At 34.1% G+C, this 16,159-nt stretch overlaps 1 protein-coding gene across 8 annotated transcripts in view; it reads left to right on the plus strand.

Moving 5' to 3' along the window:
- The window catches only part of Dmd (dystrophin), a 2,621,826-nt gene that overhangs the window by 1,920,095 nt on the left and 685,572 nt on the right, over window positions 1–16,159 (plus strand). For all 8 annotated transcript variants that reach the window (XM_029534042.1, XM_029534043.1, XM_029534037.1 and 5 more), the window contains exon 51: window positions 1,438–1,670. In XM_029534042.1, the coding sequence (XP_029389902.1) occupies window positions 1,438–1,670 (233 nt within the window). The remainder of the gene's footprint in view (window positions 1–1,437; window positions 1,671–16,159) is intronic.

Consider the following 16,159-nt stretch of genomic DNA (forward strand, 5'->3'; position numbering starts at 1 on the left):
ACTGTGAGCATCCACTTCTGGGTTTGCCAGGCACTGGCATAGCCTCATACGAGACAGCTATATCAGGGTCCTTTCAGCAGAATCTTGCTGGCATGTGCATTAGTATCTGGGTTTGGTGACTGTCCATCATATATTTTTATATTCCTTGAACAGCTCCCATGAGTGGATACTCCTAGGAGATGTTTCACTGAGTTGCCTTTTCTAGATTTTCCAGATTGTTTCCCTTGAACCACTTTGTTCGGGCTTCATTGCTGGTGGCCTCCTGATTGTGATGCTGCTGTACATCTTGTCTATAAAGCAGATGAACTGTTGCTTCCTTTTGTCACTGACTTCTGATCACCCCCCTGTGTGTTGTTTCTAGACTTCATTTCCTACCACCAAATTCAACTGGGCACGCATAAGTCCACAGGGAGTAGCACACAGACTGCAGACCGAGTTTCCCCCAATTTTCCATGTTTTCAGTCTTCATCTCACACTTGTCACCATATTTTAATTGTTTTTAATCAGACAAGTTTTTATAAAATGGTAATACTTAACATTAATGACTAGATATTAACACTTTCTGAATATTGTGATATAATGATAACAATGATGATGATAATCATGATCATGACAATAATAATGTTCTATGTCATTTCTGTGTACATTACTTAAATTATCATTGAGTCTAAACAACTTTCCCTGTGACGTTTACTCTTTCTTTTCTTCCCTTACTGGGAACAAAAACTGAAGCTTAGCGAGGTTAAATAACTTAAGCAAGGTCTCAGAGTTCTTAAGGCAGACAGCAGGATTCTTACCTATGTGCCTCACCCTAAGACTTCATATCTTACCCATTAAATTATTCAACACTATTGACTTTAATTTAGGATTTAATGACCTTGAAATAGTGTTTCATATACAAAAGAAATGCTTAACTACCTCTCAGTTATCAAAAATATTATGCTTTGCTTTTTCTTCACTATTATCTTCTTTATCACCAAAACAGAAGGTAAAATACAAAGTTTTTCCACTGTAAAATACAGAGAAATTCTTTATATTACATATAGTCTTGTTCAAGAAAATTAATAATCACAAATATGACCTGATACATTTTGTAGTTTTTCTTTCTATTCCTTGAAAGGACAATATATAGATAAATCTTACCTGAAAATTCCCCAATACCTATGCTTATAAACTTCACACTCTGATTTTTACTAGAAACTATTTAAAGTATTTGGTAAGGTATGAAGATAATTATCTTTAAAGATTATTAAATATGTTTTAATTTTCTCTGGTGTACTGCCTTATTAAGTATATACATTGTTAATAGTTTGTTAGAAATCTTACCTAAAACTGTTGATTCTCAATTAATAGTCATTATTTTGTTACAAAAATTGGCTCATTTGCTTGTGTTTCTCATATTTCCTTTTTTTCTTTTCTTTCTTTCAAAAACACTAGCTGCCAGTCAGACTGTTACTCTGGTGACACAACCTGTGGTTACTAAGGAAACTGTCATCTCCAAACTAGAAATGCCATCTTCTTTGCTGTTGGAGGTACCTGCACTGGCAGACTTCAACCGAGCTTGGACAGAACTTACAGACTGGCTGTCTCTGCTTGATCGAGTTATAAAATCACAGAGAGTGATGGTGGGTGATCTGGAAGACATCAATGAAATGATCATCAAACAGAAGGTATGGATAAAACAATAATATTCAGTCTGTCAGAGATTTTTCTTTACAGGGTATATTGTCACTTTCCACTTCCCCCTTCTTTATGACTGTTTTTAGTCTACCTTTTCTCTGTTAATGCAGTATGCATTCTACTCTTTTCAACCTAAATACAATCAAGGACATAATTAACATTATTATCTGAAGCAATCATAATATGAAAGGGATGAAAAGTTAGGGAGAAACACATAAAACTTACAAGTATAGTGGCTCAGTTAAATTCAGTAAATAACTGTTCTTTTTAAAATTGTCTTTGATACAAAATAATTAGCTCAATTGAGGTGATTTCATTTACACTGTTTGTTTTGGCACTATGCAGCCATAACATATTACAAAGGCAAAGATAATAATCTGGGATTTGTTTATTATCTACTCTTCTGAGTTGTCTGTGCCAGTTTTCCGCCTCAAGTGATAAGGATAATTGAGAGTTAGGAATAAATAAGATAAGTAACAAAGTGGAACTTGTTTTAAATAGCCTGATCTCAATATTAGGTTTTATGCCTCACAATGGCCAAATAAACACATTTTAATAATACATCTCATTTCTCATCCTCATTGAAATCCTTTTGTTGAAATTATCTGATCTACTAGAAACTCAAGAATTTATTGCTATATATGTGGTTTACTTAGATGCTACAATTACACAATGTGGAGGTTTTTTCTGTTTTTTTTTTTTTTATATTTCTTCATGCATAAGAAATCTAATTTTGAAAGCTTTGTAAATAGTCATCATTTCACTTGTTAAAACATTGAAGAATATCTAAAGAAACAATAAATTATACTGAACATCTCTCTTAGGATTTTACTACTGTGAAGAGACATTATGATCATTTCCTTATAAAGGAAAACATTTAATTAGGGCTAGCTTACAGTTCAGAGGTTCAGTCCATTATCATCATGGTGGGAAACATGACATTGTACAGGCAGACTTGTTGCTGGAGAAGGAACTGAGAGTTCTACATCTTGGTCTGCACACAGTGGAGGAAGACTGCCATTCTAGATGTAGCTTGAGCAAATGAATCCTCAAAGCCCACATGCACAGTGACCTCCTAATTCCAACAAGGCCACACTTCCAAAGAGTGCCAGTGCCTATAGGCCTAGCATTCAAGCACAGGAGCCTATGGTAGGCATTCCTATTCAAACTATCAAAATGTGCTTGGATGTTACAAAGTTTACTTTTCTTTCTTTCTTCGTTTCTTGTTTTGATTTTGAAAGACAAGGAAGAAACTAGTTGAAGCAAGGGGTCCTACAGCAATTCAAGTAGCATCAATAGCCATAGAATGATTTTGATGATTCCAAAACAAGTAACATTTAAACTACCTTGAAGCTGATGTGGTGGGTAGTGATTCCATGAAGATTTGACTTCAAGGCCATCTCTATTATAGAGAAGACCATGTCTATATCAAAACAACACTATTTTTAGTGAGTGTCTTGTTCTCTTAAGAACCAAATGTAGTGGGATTTTGTGGTTAATTATAACTGGCATGATCATGCCCATATCACTCTTCTAATATTTGTGACTGCAAAGCACACAAAAGACCCACCCATTCACATTTACAATATGATGATAAATATCTATATATTATAAGATTCAAATAGTTTACATATAAATCTCTTCCATACATTTTTATAACATACTTGTAACCACATTCCTTTTTCAGGAAAGCAGCTGCGGCTCATAGATGTCCCATCAATTTAGTAGATACCAGAAGATTCAAGTGGCTCTCACATGAATCTTAAACCTGTATTCCTCATTGCTATGTGTATCATCTGTAGTAATAACTGTAACTGTACTCAGCATTTAGTGATACATTTGAGTACGTTGTCTAGGTCATGGACTTTGCTGATCATTTTATATTTGTACAGGAATGACACAGGAATATCATCTTATCAACACTCATAGCATCATAACAGCACTTCCTTGAATAACATTTACTAGAGGAGGCAGAATGTTATAATTCTTAAAGTGCAGGTTTTGTACCTTTGACTTCAGTCTCAAAGCTATAAAATCTTGGATGAGTTATTCCATCTTACTAAACTTCAGATTGCCTATCTGTAGGATGTTGACTTAAAATATAAGTCTTACAGGTTACTATGAGAATTGTATAGTGTGCTGTATTAATTTTTTTCTTCCTTACATTGCTTACTGCGTGTTCTCAAACAATGTTAGGCATTAATATGAGGTTCCACGGCAATCCCTAGAAAGCTAAATACTCATAGTATTTGAATCATGTTTCTGATGCTGTAGCTTCGTACAAAGTCTGTTTTGCTGCAGTCATGAACAAGAGATGGTCTCGTCATTTGTTATGGGTTTGTGAACCCAACATTTGGAAAAGACATTGACATACAGAGTTCTGAAGATGAATTAGTCTTTTATAGAAAGATCTCTTAACTCGATACTCTTCAAAAAATATATAAATGTACTTCCAATCCTTACTTTGTAAACAAATGAGCAATACTTAGGGCATATATATGTATATATATATATATATATATATATATATATATAGAGAGAGAGAGAGAGAGAGAGAGCTAGGAAGGGCAAATATGAGGACCTGGATTTGCATCCTCAGCACATTTTAAAATTCAGCCATGATAGTACACATCTATGATTCCAACACTGAAGATCAGAGCCAGGATCCCTGGGCCTTTTTAGCCAGCCCATTTAGCTGACATGGTGAACTTCCATTTCTGTGAGAGATTCTGTTCTCCCAGAATAGAAGTAGGGGTGGGGGTAGTAAGGAAGATTCTCCCTCTTAACTTTTTCATGCTAGATAGTAAATACGTTTTTTCTTCTTCTTTCTCTTATATTAAAGTAATTCATAACAACATTTTTCAACTCTTGCCTTTTATAGGTTTAGTTACTTTTTAGTCAACAAATTGCTTCTAAATCAGTGTGTGTTTACATCTATCCATTTGTCTATCCATATACACACACTAATACACACTCATACAGAGACGAGAGAGGGAGAGAGAGAGAGAATAGAATAAGATGTAAATATTCTGAGAATTTACAAATAAAAGGTTCATATAGAATTTTTAAAACAAACATACCCATATTTAATAGTTAAATGTGGAAAATGAGGTAACATTCCAATAAATGTTTTAAACTATAATACTCTGTAGACAAACATTTATATATTACTTTAATATGCTTTTATTGAACTGTTACCACAGTACTCATGATATATAGGTAAACACACATTTAAAAGTTTGGAATGGGATAAACAACCACCAATCCCAGACACTATTGCACATGCCAGCAAGATTTTGCTGAAAGGACCCTGATACAGCTGTCTCATGTGAGGCCATGCCAGTGCCTGGCAAACACAGAAGTGGATGCTCACAGCCAGCTATTGGATGGAACACAGGGCCCCCAATGGAGGAGCTAGAGAAAGTACCTAAGGAGCTGAAGGGGTCTGCAACCCTATAGGTGGAACAACAATATGGATAGGTGAATGCCAGGGCCAGGAAGCGGGAGTGGGTGGGTTGGTGAGCAGGGCGAGGGGAGGGTATAGGAGACTTTCAGTATAGCATTTGGAATGTAAATGAAAAAATTATCTAATAAAAAAATTCCTTCTTAAAAAAAGTTTGGAATGGGAAAATAGTATTGTAGGAATACAGTCTTAGTTACTGTTCTACTGCAATGAAGAGACACCATAACTAAGTCAACTCTTACAAAAGAAAGCATTAAATTAGGGGTCTACTTACAGTTTCACAGAGTTCATCCGCTATCATCTTGGGGGAAGCACACTAGCATGGGGCTAGAGAAGTAGCTGTGAGCTTTTGATCCTGATCCATAGGTAGGGGGCAGAAAGAGAATCTGGGTCACAATGCCCATTTCCAGTGACACACTTTCCCTAACCTGGCCACACCTACTCTAACAACACATCTCCTCATCATTCCAATGAGTCTGCCAACTGGAAACCAACCATTCAAATAAATAAATGAGCTTATTTGTACTGATCCCATTCTACCTATCAAAGTTATATTTTAGAATAATAGCTACAACATATTTAATCATATAAAATATGCCACTGATCTAAGTATGTCTTGCATTGTACTTAACATTTACAATAATTCAAGAAAAAATGAATTAAAAACACACTGTGTGACAAAGATCAAAGAAAAATAATACAATGATGTGATTTAAACTCAATTAGTCTGTTTCCAGAGTTCTGACTGTTAAACGTGGTTTTGTACTTTCCTGGATTTATTGGGGTGATAATCTTAGGACTTACTCCACTGAAAATTTTAAGTAAGCGAACACAATTAGAACTAAGTTCTTGAAGAAGATAAGCCAAACACTGAAAAAGAAGTTAAAATTAATCATTTGAAATGGGGACAGCACAAGCAGGAATAAATTATTCTTTACATGAAAATGGGTGAAAGCCTTTTGTTGAAGAAGTTGTGATTCGATGTCAGTGAAGTTAAAGTTGTATGGTGAAAAGAATGATATGACAGAATAGAGAAGAGTAGGGCTGAACAAGGGTGGGTTCCTTGCCAAACAGACTTTTCTGAGAGCCTTGACATGTGATGACCATCTGTACTGGCTAGCTTTGTGTCAACTTGACACAGCTGGAGCTATCACAGAGAAAGGAGCTTTAGTTGGGAAAATGCCCCCATGAGATTCAGCTGTGGGGCATTTCCTCAATTAGTGATCAAGGGGGAGAGGCCCCTTGTGGGTGGGACCATCTCTGGGCTGGTAGTCTTGGATTCTGTAAGAAAGCAGGCTGAGCAAGCCAGGGGAAGGAAGCCAGTAAAGAACATCCCTCCATGGCCTCTGCATCAGCTCCTGCTTTCTGACCTGCTTGAGTTCCAGTCCTGACTTCTTTCATCGATGAACAGCAATGTAGAAATGTAAGCTGAATAAAAACCTTTCCTCCCCAACTTGCTTCTTGGTCATGATGTTTGTGCAGGAATAGAAACCCTGACTAAGACACCATCCTTAAAGGATTTTATATGGGAAAACAATATCAGAAAATATAATTTGTTTATTTGTCTGTTAGGGTTTTGGGGTGCAGGCAACAGAAAATATTATTTGGTTCAATGAAATAATGCAAATATGCACATGAGCATCAAAGTAAGGGAGCAGGGAGGAGAAAAAGAAAACCTCAACACTCCTGGACTCATGGCTAGCAGGAACTGCTTAAGTCTGTGTGTGATACATTGTTGTCTTCATCCTTTGTGACTGAAGAAGCTACAGCCAATGAGATGGTCTAAGTGAGTTACTTGAGTCTTACCAGTCACTTAACCAAAGAAAAACATAGAACCTTAAAAGCCCAAAGTCTTTCACATTTAGCCTGAGATTATTTTATATCGAGGAAATTGGGATCTATTGAAAGTAAACAAAGGCAAAGATGCCAAGCAACTCATAAATAATCAATGTCCATTGTGCATCTAGAGCAAGTCAAAGAACAGAGAAAATATAGTTTACTGAGAGATGATTACCATTACACAAACAAAATTATACCTCAACTATGAACTATTGCTATATAGGATAACTTATATACCATTAACCCACCTACAAATTTGCTATAATTCAGTCATTTTGTTCTTGATAAGTGTGAGTTGATTGGTAAATGATGTGAATAAAATGTGGTAAGGAGGTTCCATTTTTAACATGGCAATTTTGGAGGTAGGTAATGATTTGTAACTGCAAAGCAGCAGAAGTTAGATACAGTGGTATAACAAGAAATATCATGGTCCAAAGAGAAATTTGTATTAAATGTAATATGCAGATAACTTAATAATTCAATAGAGTCATGAATTGGCCTCAGAAATGCTACAAGAATATAACATTTAAATGAGCTAGCATTTAGTAGCTTTTGATGTTATTCTTTAAAATTATATATTTTGTATAAAGTTTTTGTTCTCTTTATCATAAGTTTTTTAATTAAATTCTTATCTTTAGAAATGAGGGATATCTAGAGTTTTGAAATACAAATAATTTTACTAAGTGAACTATGTTAAGCAAACGAAAATGAAAGTTAAAATTACAACTTAATTAAAAAAGAATATATGGTCATTTGAAAAATTAAGCAACTCTACTGATAATATGCAAATCAGGAAATATACTACTATGTTTCAGAGGAATAGAGACTCATTATATGCAAATTAAGTGTTAAAAGTAGAACTTGAATGAAACTCAAATTGTTTACTAAATGTTAAAAATAACAACATATATGAATTTTAATGTATATTTTAGTATCATAAAAATCTGTTTGAAGAAAATCTATTCCCTTTTAACACATGTCTAAGTACAATTGATTGGAAGCAAAAACTCTTCTAGCAATAATTAATAATACTGTCTTTTTTGTATGACCGTAAATGAAAAAAAAAAAGGTATATGACTGTTAGAGGACAAGGAACAAGACTATGAAGAAAAGAAAAGTTTAAAGGAACAAAAATAAATGGAGGGAGGGAAGAAAATAATATGGAAAGAGACAAAAAAAAGAGGAACAGACAAGAAACTTGGAGAGAAGGGTATAAAAATAAAAACTAAGGTTGCAATCAATAATAAAGATTTATGTGATATAAGTGTCTTTTATGATGCTGATATCTGAGATTGTGTTAATTGTAGTTTTTTAAAGTCATTTTGGCCAGGTTTTCAGGGAAATTCATGAATAAATCTAAAACACAGTTGAATTGTCAAAGGTACTTTAGATTTTAATTGGACTTCCAGTTTAGGTTTGAAACAATTTGGTCGACCTGGACAACATGATAATGGTGCCATTCAAGATTCATTTTTTTTAACTATATAGTAACACCACTACCTAGAGAATTTCATTGTACAAAATGAGACAGAATTTTGTGGGTTAAATGTATAATCAAGAGAGAAATAATTACTTCTCTTTGTTGAAGTTTTGTTGTTAGTAAAAATCAAAATTGTCATTAATTTAAAACTCTGGTCATATCTGTACAGAAACCATTCAATGAGTGGTTCCATAACCATTTTTATATTTTTTGTTAAGTACATTTAGCCAAAGTTTGGTGAATAAAGATTTTTCCAGTTGCTGTAAAAGCATTGGTTGAATAAAGTAGGTATTTTTTGAAAACAGTTTTTGTTTAAACTAAAATTAAAACATAACTAAATGGTGTTTTGAGTTTTTTAAATGCCAAGATCCTGGTACAAAATCTATGCTACACATTTCACTACTGAATGACTGAAAAGAGATATAGTTTAGTGGATTGGCCTAAGGTGAGTTAATAAATGCAATTGTCCTAACATAAATCTAGACTTTAAAAAATAGACAGTGTTTTTCTTTTTTTCAGAAAAATGACAACACAATGAACTATACTCAGTTTATATCTGTGGGTATCTGACAGAGTTCATATGCTGAATAATAAGCATCTTAGGCAAGAAGATTAACTATTCAGTTGTTTGTATTTCTTTTAATAAAACAACTATCCATTCTTTGTCATCTAAGTTCATTTCTGTAAAACTTTATGAAACCACCTAACAAAGTATGCTACTGCATACACAGAAACTATGTTTTGCATTCTTCAAAAAATAATGCAATTACTCCTCTGGTAAAAGAGATTTGCAAATTTTGTGCTTCAATGATCTTCCAACAAGTGAACATGTTTCCAGTAGACAGCTTGTTTCCTGTGGATCACTGCTCTGCACTCGCACAGTTTTATTTCCTTAGATAGTGAGAGGCAAATTCACTATAATTTTCACTGAAGGTATAAAAATATCTCTGTGTCAGTAATATGACGATGACAAAACAAGACTCCTTTTAAATAAACAAAATGACACATTCCAAATATACAGAAAATTGTGTTTCTTGTGACTTTCATTATAACCTTTATATGAAGCTAGATATTTCAAAATCATGAACACAAATGCATATATTTGTATATTTCAGTTCAATTCATTGTGATATATTCTGTCAAAATATTATAAAATATTTAATTGTGCTATTTACATGAGTTCAGATAAAGGGTAATAAAATTTTTCCTTTATTGATAGAGAATTTTAGTTATAAATTTCTTTGCTTCAGTCAAGGGTCTCTTTATAACAAATCACTTTTTGATTTTCAAACATGGAATATTTTTAACCCCTATGAACAAGCATTAGGGACATTTTCTTGTTTTCTAATTTAATTTTGAAAGGAGTTATTATATCCTAAATTTTAGTGCCTGCCATGTGGGTTTTGCGCTTCACCTTAAATTTGAATTCTTATAAATAAAATTGAAGTTAAAAAGTCTTAGGTTGTAAGTTTGTTTTTTACTCTTTTTTTATTTATTATTATTTTCTTTATTTAAATTTCAAATGCTATCCCGAAAGTTCCCTATACCCTCCCCCGCCCCTGCCCCCCTACTCACCCACTCCCATTTCTTGGCCCTGGCCTTCCCCTGTGCTAGGTCATATAAAGTTTACAAGACCAAGGGGCCTCTCTTCCCAATGATGGCCAATTAGGCCATCTTCTGCTACATATGCAGCTAGAGACTCGAGCTCTGTTTTTTACTCTTAATGCTAGGACAGTCAGTACTAATGTCATGTTAGGTACATGGTTACTTTATTCTTTATACATTCTATCAAGTTTTGAAACTCCATATTAACTGATACTTTAGAATTAAGTCGGAGTCTATAAGAAAACAAAACTGAAAATGAGAGCTATGGATGAGTTTGGGTTTCAATTTTATTTTTCTTCATGTGGTAGGTAGCTAATCATTGCTAATTCAGTGATGCAGTAGTCATATATCATTATAAACATAAATGTTTTGCATATTTGTCCTTAAATTTATTTATACAATTACTTGCATGTGTATATATAAATATGCACACATATTCACAATTCAATATTTCTTCATCTTTTCACAGAAAACTTTACAATGAATTGAACTAAAATTTAAAAGTTATGCATTTGTATTTGTGACTTTGAAATATATGGTATCATATAGCTTATTTATCTTTAATCAAATAAATATATATAATATAAAATATATATTGGGCTTCAGACTAAGATAGTGAGAGGAAGACCCTTAATTCTACCCAAACATCACAAAAAAATATATTGACTGCTTTTTAAGGTCTTATGATATGACTGCATTTGCATTCATTCATCTGTTATTTATTGCACACTTAGTGACACAGCTCAGTGTTTTCCATTCTTAGGCATTCAATTTAAAAAGGCTACAAACACTTACATTTAGAATAGAAAATTTTTAAAGGAAACAGAGTTAGAAAAGTGTAGTCAGTGCCACAAAGACTATAGTAATTTCTATCAAATACATACTAGAATCAATTACTGTGTGAATCAATTATTTAATTATTATTTATTTTCTTTTTCTAAATATGTTCCTACTTTTCTCATATAAGATAAGGTTGATTTGTATTTTTCTTTTCCTGTATCTGGATAATTTTCATTTTGTACTTTTGGAGTAAGAATTACACTTCTCTTATGTGTGAATCATTTTACATATTAGTAACTTCAGTAATTGATAAGTAATTTCCAATTGCTTTTATTTTGGAAAAGAAACAGAAGGATGTAACTGTTTTCCTATAGCCTTCTGTGAATGTACTGCAAACAATATCTGGCTTTTTAAATTATTGGGATTATTTTATTCAACTTATAATATAACCTCAAATATAACCCTAATAATAAACAGTTTCAGGTCCTCCTTGTATTTTATATTCTGCACAGACAAGTAGCATAATGTATAAGAATTACATATCTCCTATGATTTATTCAAAGAAAGAATATAGTATATATTCTCTATCTCAAGATTCAAAAGGGTTTGATTGCAACTATGTATTTTCCATTCATTTATGGAAGCAGATTAAGCATTGCAGTGATTAATTTAATGACACTGTCCTATTTTTATGTATATCCAATGATATTTTTATATGTAAACCCTCTAACTAGAAATAAGAAAAATAAAATTTGTGGAGAAGTTTGGAGTATGGGAAGATGTGTTAATACTTCTCCTTTATAGTTTTAATTTAGATTGTTTATGTTACTTATGGTCATGATAAAATTTTTAAGTGGAAATTTTCAAAATTAAATTATTCATACTTTTCAATTAGTCACTGCTCTGAATACCATTGTCCCATATGTCCATGCTACATTCCTGTCGGTCTTTTTATTACTTTGTTGATAACCAAATCCTCTGTTGACACCATAGTACTTATCCTCATATAATCCCTCCACCAATTGACTTAAAAATTGTCCTAAGGTTCCTAAGACTAACAATTTCAACATGTCAATGTGAGGAAAAATGCTTTCTTTTACCGAAAAGATGAAAGTTGTTTGTTGAAAAAAGAATGGAAAAAATATCATAATGAGCTTACTATGGTTTACAGTTAGTGCAAGATCTGTAGAATTGTCAGAAAAACAAAATTAATCCCAGCTTTACTGTCTCACTTTCAACAGCAATTGTGATAGCTATAAGATGTGATGTGTGCTGGGTCAAGGTGGAGAAAAGCTATTAACTCACAGAGCTTAAGTTATCTGCAGGTTTAGACTGACATTATGGATCTTGGAACATGTTCCCTGTAGATAAGTGGATGCTACTAAAGGTAAACTAAGTTGAGTTTACTAAACAACGCAGAAAAGAGAATAATCTTTACTTGACTCCTTCATGATTTTATCCTAAATCATGTACTAAATTGCATGGAGAGGGGGCATAATCTGTGGCAACTTTATTAAAGCAAAACTTTTTGTCATTTTATAGCATAGGAAAAATAAATAAAAACTTCCAGAGATTGATTTGACTGCCCTTTGAACAAGGAGACAGATATACCAGGCTGCCATTTTCCTACGCTTATACAAGTTTTATTTTTTTGAAGTTACATAATAGGTGTTAGGCATGAGATGAGGATAGTTATTGGGGCCAGGTGACAGTATTTGGAGAGAATGGATGGAGGCAAGGAACTATCTGTAAGGATCATTTTCAGTTCAAAGTTACTTTTTAAAAGAAGTGTATACATTATTTTAGGATCAAGACACTTCTTAGATGAAAATCATGCAGCCATTTCAAGGTGTGAATTTCCACAAATCCAATTATGAAGTGATCACACCAAGGACAAAGTTCATATTCCTTCAAGTTGATTGTAATGAGGAAAAATATGGAGTAGACAAACTGTTCAGAGCATTGAAGCCTTTGAGATGAATTTCTGAGTTTTCTGTGAAATATATTTTCATCAATCTACTCTTCGTTTTTAAAATCAATAATGCTGTGAAAAAATACTTTAACTATAGTTTCTTATGAAACTCTTCTTCTTTGCTTGACCTATTCTTTCCAATGTTGACATTTAAATATGCTTTAACACTTGATACAAATTTAAACTTCCTTCAAAACAGAATGAAGACATATATGTTTTGAAAATATCTGGTATTTAGCTTTATAAACCTAAGAGTTTTACTTAGCAATTGGAGTCCAACAGTCTGTTATTGATGCATATTCATATCTATATTTTGATAGGTAAATTCCACATGGTTCACGTTTGGTCTTGGTCAATGAATGAGTCAGAGAATTAAATTTTCTACCTTTAGAAAAAATAATTATAAATTTAAGCACTCTAAAAGTTTTAGAAACTACAGGGTTTCCCCCACTAATTAGTACTCTTTATGTTTGCCTTTGAATTGTTGCATGTGACAACATGCTGCCAGTAACTTATGTAGATGGGACATTATTACTCCAAGTTAAATCACCCAAAATGATACATCTCAGGGTTGTGACAATACCCTAAATCTATATACAACCAATTCTTTTCCTCTACTCTCAGCCACTTTCAGAATGTGGCTTTCTGTCCAGTGTCCTAAAGGCAGATATTCTGCTCGAAGATAGCATGGCTGTGCTTTAAAATGTAAGAGGGAGATATTGGGCCAACTAAGAACATCTTCAAAATTAGCTTTGCTCTTTGACTAAGGAAAGCAAAAGCTTCTGGCAGCCTCACACAGAAGTCTATGTACTCCGCACCGTCCCTAACTGCCAGAGATCCTAGGCTGACTGCATATCTTCTTAGGATCTGTTTCTTTTTTTTTTTTTTTTTTTTTTTATTATTATTTTCTTTATTTACATTTCAAATGCTATCCCGAAAGATTCCCATACCCCTCCCCCCACCTCTGTTCCCCCACCCACCCACTCCCACCACTTGGCCCCGGCCTTGCCCTGTGCTAGGTCATATGGAGTTTGGGAGACCAAGGAGCCTCTATTCCCACTGTTGGCCGATTAGGTCATCTTCTGCTACAAATGCAGCTAGAAACACAAACCCAGGGGGTACTAGTTAGTTTTAGGATCTGTTTCTAAACTCACAACTCAAAATGAGAAAAATCAATGACCTACTCTTAAAACCTAGCTGTTCTGTTTATTTGTTATTCTTTTTGTTTTTGTTTTGCTTAATAAATAAATAATGGATATTAGGTAGCCAACTGCCAATGCCTTCCCAGATTATTTGAAATAATGGATATTTCTTTTCCTCTTGACTTCGTATTAATTTAGCTAAATGTTCTGATTCAGTCTGTCATCTTCATTTTCTCATTACAAAAGTTGCATGCAAGTATAAGTATAAAGGTATCATACTGCTATTAATGTGTAAGGTTATACATTGGTTATTTTACAGTACAATGCTACCTTACAGAAGTTTTTTGTGTAAAAATCTTTTCATTTCTCAAGACGGGCCTTCTGAACTCTCACCATAAGCTGAACACTCACTTAGCCATCCTGGTTATCCAAGAGCAAATAATTCTGGACTTTTCCTTCTTCCTTATCACTCATCTCAATAATCATTATTGCTTCGTGAATTTCTATTTTATCCGGATGAAGACATGGGGTATAATAATAAAAATTTTACTGTGTTTCAGTTAGCAAGATGGATAAGTTCTACAGATTGAGTATAGTACAGAGGTCACATAGAATATCATATTGCATATTTAACAGTTTGCTAAGGGGTAAATCATATTAATTTTTACTGTCATACAGAATACTACTGGTGCTAAATAATGTGAGAGCACAGTAGATGTGACTCAGTTAGTAGACTGCTAGCCTGGAATTCACAAAGACCTGGGTTCAGTCTCCAGCTCAACATAAATCTGAGTGTGGTGCTCTATGTCTATAAATCTGAACAAGTACTGAAGTGCTATAATCAGAGAGATGAGAAGTTCATTGTGATTCTTAGCTCCAATAAGGAGTTCAAGGCTAAGCTGATCTCTATGAGGCAGGTTCTCATTCAAAAAAAATAAAAAATAAAGAGTAAGAACAATTGAGAAAAACTTTGGGATGTGAGATATATGAATATATATATGAATATATATCTCATATATATATGTATATATATACATGAACTGATTAAGTTGTATACATTAAATATATTTTTCTTATATCTTGATTATGTCCCTTTTGTTAAAAAAAAATCTTGATAGGAAATGTGTTACTATTGCTTGTTGATAGGCTTTTGCATTATCCAGACTGTTCTTCCGGGTACTAGAGCCATTAAATATTACTTGGTAGTCCTCACAAAAGAGTCAAGCAGACTGAGAAGCTTGTATGGCTTTTGTCTTTCGTAGGGATCTACCAAGTACATCTTATAGCAGAACCAGTCAAAAGTCTTAATGGAATGGAATCTTGTTGGCTTCAGCATCTAGGCCAGTGCACTCTGGAAAGAAATTATGCAAAACAACTTGAGGAAACAGAGAAAGTTATCTTTTGTGTTGTTTTGTTTTTTGAGACAGGGTTTCTCTGTATAGCCCTGGCTTTCCTAGAATTCACTTTGGAGACCAGGCTGGCCTCAAATTCAGAAATCTACCTGTCTTTGCCTCCTGAGTGAGTGCTGATTAAAGGTGTGCACCACCACGCCAGGCTCAAGAATGTTATCTTCCCCCCCCCCAACTTTTATTAGGTATTTAGTTCATTACATTTTAAATGTTATCCCCGAAGTCCCCTATACCCCCCCTGCTCCCCTAGCCACCCACTACCCCTTCTTGGCCCTGGCGTTCCCCTGTAATGGGACATATAAAGTTTGTAAGACCAAGGGGCCTCTCTTCCCAATAATGGCTGACTGGGCCATCTTCTGCTACATATGCAGCTAGAGACATGAGCTCTGGGGTACTGATTAGTTCATATTGTTGTTCCACCTATAGGGTTGAAACAGCTCCTTGGGTACTTTCTCTAGCTCCTCCATTGGGGGCCCTGTGTACCATCCAGTAGCTGACTGTGAGCATCTACTTCTGTGTTTGCCAGGCACTGGCATAGCCTCACAAGAGACAGCTATATCAGGGTCTTTTCAGCAAAATCTTTCTGGTGTATGCAATAGTGTCTGCGTTTTGTGGCTGATTATGGGATGGACCCCTGGGTGGGGCAGTTTTTGGATGGTTCATCCTTTCGTCTTAGCTCCAAACTTTGTCTCTGTAACCCCTTCCATGGGAGTTTTGTTCCCAATTCAAAAAAGGGGTGAAGTGTCCACATTTTGGTCTTCCTTCTTCTTGAGTTTCATGTGTTTTACA

The sequence above is a fragment of the Mus pahari genome, chromosome X (assembly GCF_900095145.1).
Source record: "Mus pahari chromosome X, PAHARI_EIJ_v1.1, whole genome shotgun sequence".
Classification (NCBI taxonomy): Eukaryota; Metazoa; Chordata; class Mammalia; order Rodentia; family Muridae; genus Mus; species Mus pahari.